This window comes from Oncorhynchus mykiss, chromosome 17 (assembly GCF_013265735.2).
Source record: "Oncorhynchus mykiss isolate Arlee chromosome 17, USDA_OmykA_1.1, whole genome shotgun sequence".
Taxonomy (NCBI): Eukaryota; Metazoa; Chordata; class Actinopteri; order Salmoniformes; family Salmonidae; genus Oncorhynchus; species Oncorhynchus mykiss.
In genome coordinates, this window is record NC_048581.1 from 74,852,791 (window position 1) to 74,862,056 (window position 9,266).

The following is a 9,266-nucleotide window of genomic DNA, read 5'->3' on the forward strand; positions in this document are numbered from 1 at the left end:
GCGCATAAAAGGAGGATCATCTGTCAACCATCAAACAGTCAAATAGTTGAGAATAGTGAAAATAGAACCAAAAGACAGCACATAAATCAAAACACTGAGAGAGAGGTTTCACGTCAACAGACTGTTCTTGCACATCATCATGTTTGCTGCCTCCATCCTCCACTATTCTTGGAGATCTTCTCAAGGCTGTTAGTTAAACGTCACATTCAACAGCTGTAGGAAAAGGAAAAAGATACCAGGAGTTAAATAAAACCCTTAATTTAACCTTCAGGTTTACTACTGTCAGGGATTAAACGTGACTCCCTTCAGGTTTTTGGATAAACTCTGCTTCCCCAAAATGAACCATCAATCAGGAGAGATTAGGGTGTTTCTGACTGTACTCCTGACAATACTAATTAGACTTTCATAGGTAACGTCCTGCGGAACCCCACTTGTCCGAATAAGCTGCTTTAGTCAGAAGACAAATCCGACTAACCCAGATATCAGATAACTGGCCCATTTGGCATGTTACATATAATAGGCCTAATGTTTAGGGTGGCATTCTTTTTCACTATACTGTACATTCAACAGTTTAACTACAAAAATGTACTTCTAAAGAGATATTGATTTTAATAAAGTCAGTGTTTCCGATGCATTTCAGATGCACTTTTTTCATCAGTTATCATTCATTGAGATATGATGGATATGAGGTATTGTCAATCTGTAGAGTGATAGAGTGATGGTGCTCCTCCACCCCCCCACCCCCCACCCCCCATGTGGAAAATAGCAGATAAAATGAAATAAAGCATCTGAGACAGCCAAAAATACTTTTTTTAATTTACATTTTACTTATCAACCATTCTAGCTCCAATAGGGCCTTGTGGGCCTACATGGCCTGTTGGCACCTGGATTTCTCTCGACACTATTTTTCCTGTTGAAGTGTAGTCAGTCATCATACATATTTCTCTTGACAACATTTAATTTTTTAAGTTACACATTTAAAACCTCTTACCCTAATGCCATTCAACTTACCAATCTGGGCCTCGGTTACAGCAGCATGGCATTTAAATTACTTTTAACCTTCTCTGCCACCAAAGCCCTCTCAGACAAGATTATGGGCCTCTGAAATCCACCCAACTTAGTTGTTGGTGGTAATTAACAGTTAAGAAAAGACAGTCCAGCCCATGCCATGGTACAAATTATACCATGGCCCCAGTGCCAACCGTGCCCTAATTCCTCCAAGGCCATAATCCTTTCAAAAGACCCAAAGGATGGTATATAAACCCTAGGATAGTTGAGAAGCACGGCTTGGACTTCAGCAGTCAACTTCAGAAACTCCTGTTAAGCAGTCCAAGGATGGCAGAGCTAGGAGTGTTAGCTGCCAGGCGGCACGACGATACAACGAGAGAATCAGGTTTCGCCTACACCAACAGCAATAACACCAAAGGTACAGTACATTTTGTTTAGTGTAGTGACTGAGGGTATAACTATTGAAAGAGCCTGATTCTGTATATTCCCCCAAAAGATTGGAGTTATTATAGATTTACAAAAAGTAATGGTGTCCTTTTTAAATTAAATTGATGTTGCTGAAGGTCTTTTGTTGCAGTGTAGTTCTCTCAAACGTTATTTCACAAACAGCAGACATACCATTTGTAACTGGCATTAGCAGTACGCACAATGATACAACCAATACATTGAATAATTTGGGTCAGGACAGTATTTTTCTTGGTCATAACTTTTGATGCACACATTCTGTTCAAAATGTTTGTTTAATGTCCTCATATAGTGGTGGAAAAAGTACCCAATTGTCATACTTAAGTAGAAGTAAAGATACCTTAATTAAAAATGACTGAAATAAAAGTGAAAGTCACCCAGTAAAATTCTACTTAAGTAAAATTCTAAAAGTATTTGGTTTTAAATCTACTTAAGTATCAAAAGTAAATGTAATTGCTAAAATATACTTAAGTCTAAAAAGTAAAAGTATGGATCAATTCAAATTCCTTATAGTAAAACAAAACAGATGGCATGATTTTCTTGTTTTCAACATAGTCAGGGGCACACTCCAACACTCACCTATAATTTACATACTAAGCATTTGTGTTTAGTGATCAGATCAGAGGCAGTAGGGATGACCAGGGATGTTCTCTTGATAAGCGTGTGAATATGACAATTTTTCTGTCCTGCTAAGCATTCAAAATTAGTACTTTTGGGTGTCAGGGAAAATGTATGGAGTAAAAAGTATATTATTTTCTTTAGGAATGTAGTGGAGTGAAAGTAAAAGTTGTAACAAATATAAATAGTAAAGTAAAGTACAGATACCCCAAAAAACTACTGAAGTAGTACTTTAAAGTATTTTTACATAAGTACTTTACACCACTGCATATGACTATATCAATGAGTCAGAAAGTTCTAATACATTTTTATCTCTTCTTCTTTTGCAGATCCTTTTGAGGGCCCCAACTACCACATTGCTCCAAGATGGGTATACAATCTCTCAACACTTTGGATGATCTTTGTGGTCATTACCTCAGTCTTCACCAATGGCCTGGTACTGGTGGCCACTGCAAAATTCAAGAAGCTCCAACACCCTCTGAACTGGATCTTGGTCAACCTTGCTATTGCTGACATTGGAGAAACACTTTTGGCAAGCACCATCAGCGTTTGCAACCAGATTTTTGGCTACTTTATTCTGGGACATCCAATGTGTGTCTTTGAGGGATACACTGTGTCTGTGTGTGGTAAGAGACTCCTCAGTTTTACACATATTTGAATTGTATTTATTGTACCAGTAATATGTGGAAATGGTAGATTAATGTATAGTATAGAGAAATTGATCAACACAAAGTGCTCCCTAAAGCCATTTCCTTGGTGCATGTTATTACGGTGCTGTGTTTTCACGTAGAATTAGAGTGTCTCCAACTTTCAGTACAACTGTTCCCCTGCACAGGAATTGCTGCTCTGTGGTCCCTGGCTGTCATCTCTTGGGAGAGATGGGTGGTGGTGTGCAAGCCCTTTGGAAATGTCAAGTTTGATGGCAAATGGGCCATGGGAGGCATTATCTTCTCCTGGGTCTGGGCTGCTTTCTGGTGTGCCCCCCCCATCTTTGGCTGGAGCAGGTGGGATTTTTTACTCTTTTTATTTCACTGATGTGTGAAAAACTCCATTGTTCAAAATCTCATTATCTCTCTCCCTCCACCAGGTACTGGCCTCACGGCCTGAAGACTTCCTGCGGACCTGATGTGTTCGGAGGCAATGAGGATCCTGGAGTCAAATCCTACATGATCACTCTCATGATTACATGCTGTTTCTTCCCCCTGTTCGTGATCATCTTCTGCTACATTTTCGTGTGGCTAGCAATTCGTGCTGTAAGTGATATTTTAAATATACTATACTGTAGCAAGCAACTATGTTGTTAAATACAGTAATGGTCAAGTGCACCTTTTGAAAAGGAATATTAAAGGGTTAGATCTAACCATTTGATATTCCTTCTGAATGACCACAGGTTGCTGCGCAGCAGAAAGACTCTGAGTCAACACAGAAGGCCGAGAAGGAAGTGTCCAGGATGGTTGTTGTCATGATTATAGCTTTCTGTGTGTGCTGGGGACCTTATACCTGCTTTGCCTGCTTTGCTGCGGCTAACCCTGGGTATGCCTTCCACCCTCTGGCTGCTGCACTGCCTGCCTACTTTGCCAAGAGCGCCACCATCTACAATCCAGTTATCTATGTCTTCATGAACAAACAGGTAAGTGTGTTAGTCTGATAGCTACATGAACACTGAACAAAAATAGGCCCTAATATCTTGATTTCACACGACTGGGAATACAGATATTCATCTGTTGGACACAGATACCTTTAAAAAAAAATGCAGGAGCGTGGATCAGAAAACCAGTCAGTATCTGGTGTCCACCATTTGCGTCATGCAGCGCAACATGTCTCCTTCGCATAGAGTTGATCGGGTTGTTGATTGTGGCCTGTGGAATGTTGGACCACTCCTCTTCTATGGCTTTGCGAAGTTACTGGATATTGTACATGTCGACAGGCATGCAGATAATCTTCCCTGAGGTTTCTGACAGTTTGAGCAGACATTCTTCGGTTGTGCAAACCCACAGTTTCATCAGCTGTCTAGGTGGCTGTTCTCAGATGACCCTGCAGGTGAAGAAGCTGGATGTGGAGGTCCTGTGCTGGCGTGGTTACATGAGGTCTGCGGTTGTGAGGCCAGTTGGACATACTGCCAAATTCTCTAAAAGGAGGTTGGAGGTGGCTTATGGTAGAGAAATGAACATTACATTCTCTGGCAACAGCTCTGGTGGACATTCCTGCAGTCAGAATGACAATTTCATGCTCCTTCAAAACTTGAGATATCTGTGGCATTGTGTTGTGTGAAAAAACTGCACATTTTAGAGTGGCCTTTTATTGTCCCCAGTACAAGGTGCGCCTGTGTAATCATAATGCTGTTTAATCTGCTTCCAGATATGCCACACCTGTCAGGTGGATGAATAATCTTAGCAAAGGGTGATATGCTCACTAACAGAGATGTAAACACATTTCTGAACAAAATGTAACAGAAATAAGCTTTTGTGGATATGGACAACATTTCTGGGATCTTTTATTTCAGTAACATGGGAAACATGGGACCACCACTTTACATGTTACTTTTACATTTTGGTTAAGTATATTTTGACCCATCAATAATAAAGTGGTTAACAAAGGAATTACAGTATGTCTACCTAAATGTAGACGTACTGTATATTTTGTAGCTCTTTCCTCATGTTCCATTCTTATTCTCTCTCCACAGTTCCGTTCTTGCATCATGCAGCTCTTTGGCAAGGCGGAAGATGATGCCTCTGAAGTGTCTACATCAAAAACAGAGGTTTCCACTGTGGCACCTGCATAAACCCCAGACAATGGCGTATCTCTTGGAAACAAATCGTTCTATGGAGATTTTCAGAATGGGACTTTTTAAATGTACAGTACATCCTCTTGTGTTTCTTAAATAAATAATTTCCCACAACTTTTCAGGAGATTATTAAGCTTTTCCTCATGCAGGTGCAATGTTTGTAAAACCATTACCCACAAAAACTAAATTGCTATGAACCACCCATTGGAGCTTTTCTAATCCATGGTCTTTGATTAAACAAGCTGTGAGTTGTGTGGTAATTGATATGCATACTATAGTTATTTGGTACATTATGGGAATATGTATATACTACTACTATCAATGTCTGTCCAAGTGGCAATAAAATGTTGGCGTCTTGGAAGGCATTCCCTTCACTCTGTAGTTGCTAAACTAGACAGCATCACAGCTAAGGAAAACTGAAATGAACTGCCAATGGAAATCTGATAACTCAAAATTATGTGAACAATGTATGATTTGAAAACCCCTTACTTTTAAAGTAGTTTATGAGGTAAACATGTTCTAATCCTCTTGCAAATAAAAAAAACAAACAACAAAAAATATATAGCATAAAGAAAAGTGTGTATACAATGTTTTTAACAATGTGTTTTTCTGATTGAAATAAATGTCATGCATGCAGCAAATGAAAATACCCTTTGGTCTCACTTTCAATTTTTATACACTGTTCATTCAATTTCTATTCACTGATACCTGTTATCAATGATTGTTTAAAGACCAAACTCACATGACACACCCGTTATGAATTGTCTGGTAAAGCGGATAGGATAGAGATTATCTCACAAATCAGGCAAAAGGCCGAAGTGATCCACTTTCATCATTATTGTTTTGTATTTGCATGAGGAAAAGATAGAACGTAGAATGTAGTAAATTAAATCATTGTCTGATTATCCCCTCAAAGAATTCTTCCCTGTTTACTTTGTTATAGTAAAAACATTCATATTGTCAAAATGTGTTTTCTTTATTTAGAAGTAATAAGAACAATTGTTAAGTCAACTATTTTCTCTTTTAAGCATGAAGAGGATAAGGAATTTCACCTGACTGCTGAGTAACATGACCCCAAAAGCACTTCTCATCCAAGAAGGATTAACCTTAAATTCAAACCTTGGCTTCAGTTCGACTGGCCGGCATAACTCAAGTTCTTTTTGGTGTGTGTGTGTATAAGTCTTAGATCTTAATCTCGATGACGACATGGCTGGTATAAAACCCCACAGATTGGGGTACACCATCTTGTTGGTTGCTAACACCACAACAGGTGATCAGCAAGACAAGACAACAGAAGCCAACCACAAGACAGAGAAAAAGCGTCCAACAGGTAAAGGCAAAAGCATAACTATGGCAACAAACAACTGGCAAGGCAAATATTTTACAATCATTCGATGACTGAAATGGAAATAATATGTTGTCTTCTTTATTTGTATATTCTTCAGATACTTTCTCAGAAATGGCAGAAAGCTGGGGAAGTGCTGCTTATGCAGCCAGGCGACAAAACCAAGATACAACGAGAGAATCTTCCTTTACCTTCACCAACAGCAATAACACCAAAGGTGAGAGTGCAACTACATCTACCTTGATTGAAACTTCCAATTCATATATTTTATTTTATTTAAATCATAAGGTTATGTTAACTGTATTTAGTCATATTTTTATGGAAGTTATATACAACAGATGGCATAAGTAAAATTTCACTTTATACGTATAATTTGAGTGAATTAATATAATTTATGTAATTTGCATTACTTTTGCATTTTAATTGATCATCTAAAGAAGCATGTAGATCATCTAACCAGGCACCTGCACCTGTCATTTTCTCCTTCTTAGAAAAATAATTTTGTCTGTTTGATCTCAGATCCCTTTGAGGGCCCCAACTACCACATTGCTCCAAGATGGGTGTACAATGTTTCAACACTTTGGATGATCATAGTGGTCATCCTCTCAGTCTTCACCAATGGCCTGGTACTGGTGGCCACTGCAAAATTCAAGAAGCTCCAACACCCTCTGAACTGGATCTTGGTCAACCTTGCTATTGCTGACATTGGAGAAACACTTTTGGCAAGCACCATCAGCGTTTGCAACCAGTTTTTTGGCTACTTCATTCTGGGACATCCAATGTGTGTCTTTGAGGGATACACTGTCTCCACTTGCGGTAAGATGCAGTTTTACATGGACTATACTATTATCTAATATTTAACAAGAAAATTATACATTTCTACACGGTGCTGAGAAAGAGTAATTGTCAGATTCTAGAACACCGTAGCATAGGGACAGTAATCAGAATTTCTCTTTTGTCTAATTTACAGTATATGTATATATTATGCAGGAATTGCTGCTCTGTGGTCCCTGGCTGTCATCTCTTGGGAGAGATGGGTGGTGGTGTGCAAGCCCTTTGGAAGTGTCAAGTTTGATGCCAAATGGGCCATGGGAGGCATTATCTTCTCCTGGGTCTGGTCTGCTTTCTGGTGTGCCCCCCCCATCTTTGGCTGGAGCAGGTGGGATTTCTCTTCTTATTTCACTGAGGATTCAAGTTTTAAAAATTCAATTATTTAACACATTTCTTTATCTCTCTCCCTCCACCAGGTACTGGCCTCACGGCCTGAAGACTTCCTGCGGACCTGATGTGTTCGGAGGCAATGAGGATCCTGGAGTCAAGTCCTACATGATTACTCTCATGATTACATGCTGCTTCTTCCCCCTGTTCGTGATCATCTTCTGCTACATTTTCGTGTGGCTAGCCATTCGTGCTGTAAGTGATATTTTAAATATACCATACTGTAGCAAGCAACTATGTTGTTAAATACAGTAATGGTCAAGTGTACCTTTTGAAAAGGCATATTAAAGGGTTAGATCTAACCATTTGATATTCCTTCTGAATGACCACAGGTTGCTGCGCAGCAGAAAGACTCTGAGTCAACACAGAAGGCCGAGAAGGAAGTGTCCAGGATGGTTGTTGTCATGATTATAGCTTACTGTGTATGCTGGGGACCTTATACCTGCTTTGCCTGCTTTGCTGCGGCTAACCCTGGGTATGCTTTCCACCCTCTGGCAGCCGCAATTCCTGCCTACTTTGCCAAGAGCGCCACCATCTACAATCCAGTTATATATGTCTTCATGAACAAACAGGTAAGTCTAAACAGGATTCTCAGACACTGTTTTTTTATCTTACTGATTTCATGTAACAAAGCTCTAACAATACTACTTTTTCTAAATGTTTCACAATTGCCTTTCTTGTGAAGTACATTTTTTTTAAAGCATTGGCTGACAATGTGTTCGTTCAATTTCGAGATAGACATATAATTTGAAAGTCTTATGTTTAATTATTTCTCTCTCTCCAGTTCCGTACTTGCATCATGCAGCTCTTTGGAAAGGCAGAAGATGATGGCACTGAAGTGTCTACATCAAAAACAGAGGTTTCCTCTGTGGCACCTGCATAAACCCCAGACAACATTGTACCTCTTGGAAACAAATCGTGAACCTTCTGAGGAGATTTTCCAAATGGGACTTTTCAAATGTACAGTACATCCTCTTGTTTTTCTTAAACAAACATTCTCCCACAACTTTTCAGGAGATTATTAACCTTTACCTCATACAGGTGCAATGTGTGTAAAAACGTTACCCACAAAACTAAATTGCTATGAACCACCCCTTGGAGCTTTTTTAATCCATGGTCTTCGATTAAACAGGCAGAGAATTGTGTGGTAATTGATATGCATATTATAGCTATTTGAGTGGTACATTATGGGAATATGTATATACTACTACTATCAATCTCTGTCCAAGTGGCAAGAAAAAGTCGGCGTCTTGTAATGCATTCCCTTCACTCTGCAGTGGCTAAACTAGACAGCTTCACAGCTAAGGAAAACTGAAATTAACTGCCAATGGAAATCTGATCATCTCAAAATGATGTGAACAATGTATGGTTTGAAAACCCCTTACTTTTAAAGTAATTTATGAGGTAAACATTTTGTATCCCTCTTGCAAATAAAAAAACAAAAAAATAATAATACTAGTAAATAGATAATTGTGTATACAATGTATTTAACAATGTTTTTTTCTGATTAAAATACATTTCATGCATGCAGCAAAATGAAAATACCCTCTCGTCTCACTTTCTATGTTTATACACTGTTCATTCCATGTTTATTCACTGCTACCTGTTATCAATGATTGTTTAAAGACCAAACTCACATGCCACACCCAATATGAACTGTCTGGTAAAGCGAATAGGATAGAGGTTATCTCCCCAATCAGCCTAAAGGATCGAAGTGATTCACTTTCCTCATGATTGGTTTGTATTTACATGAGGTGTAATGCATGTATATGAGAGGCGAAGTCAAGTGCAGGAGAGCGGAGTATAATAAACAGGCGCACTTTAATA

The 9,266-nt window shown here is 39.0% G+C and overlaps 2 protein-coding genes across 2 annotated transcripts; both read left to right on the forward strand.

Moving 5' to 3' along the window:
* Nucleotides 1-1,335: 1,335 nt before the first annotated feature.
* LOC110493256 (red-sensitive opsin-2) lies at nt 1,336-5,522 on the forward strand. The gene is made up of 6 exons (XM_021567517.2): nt 1,336-1,426; nt 2,421-2,717; nt 2,927-3,095; nt 3,179-3,344; nt 3,482-3,721; nt 4,775-5,522. Exons 1-6 carry the CDS (start codon nt 1,336-1,338, stop codon nt 4,871-4,873), a joined length of 1,062 nt encoding a protein of 353 aa, XP_021423192.2. The 3' UTR covers nt 4,874-5,522.
* A 601-nt stretch (nt 5,523-6,123) lies between these two features.
* On the forward strand, nt 6,124-8,977 carry LOC100135982 (LWS opsin). Its single transcript, NM_001124320.1, is given in 10 exon segments — nt 6,124-6,206; nt 6,322-6,438; nt 6,741-7,037; nt 7,212-7,380; nt 7,469-7,634; nt 7,772-7,775; nt 7,778-7,785; nt 7,787-8,011; nt 8,224-8,322; nt 8,324-8,977. Coding segments are annotated over 8 exon segments (1,071 nt in total). The 5' UTR covers nt 6,124-6,206; nt 6,322-6,335; the 3' UTR covers nt 8,324-8,977.
* The last annotated feature ends 289 nt before the right edge of the window (nt 8,978-9,266 follow it).

Coding starts and splice junctions, on each gene's coding strand:
- LOC110493256 (XM_021567517.2), top strand. CDS start 1,336: ATGGCAGAGCTAGGAGTGTTAGCTGCCAGGCGGCACGACGATACAACG. Junction 2,718..2,926: donor ATACACTGTGTCTGTGTGTG/GTAAGAGACTCC, acceptor TCCCCTGCACAG/GAATTGCTGCTCTGTGGTCC. Junction 3,722..4,774: donor ATGTCTTCATGAACAAACAG/GTAAGTGTGTTA, acceptor CTCTCTCCACAG/TTCCGTTCTTGCATCATGCA.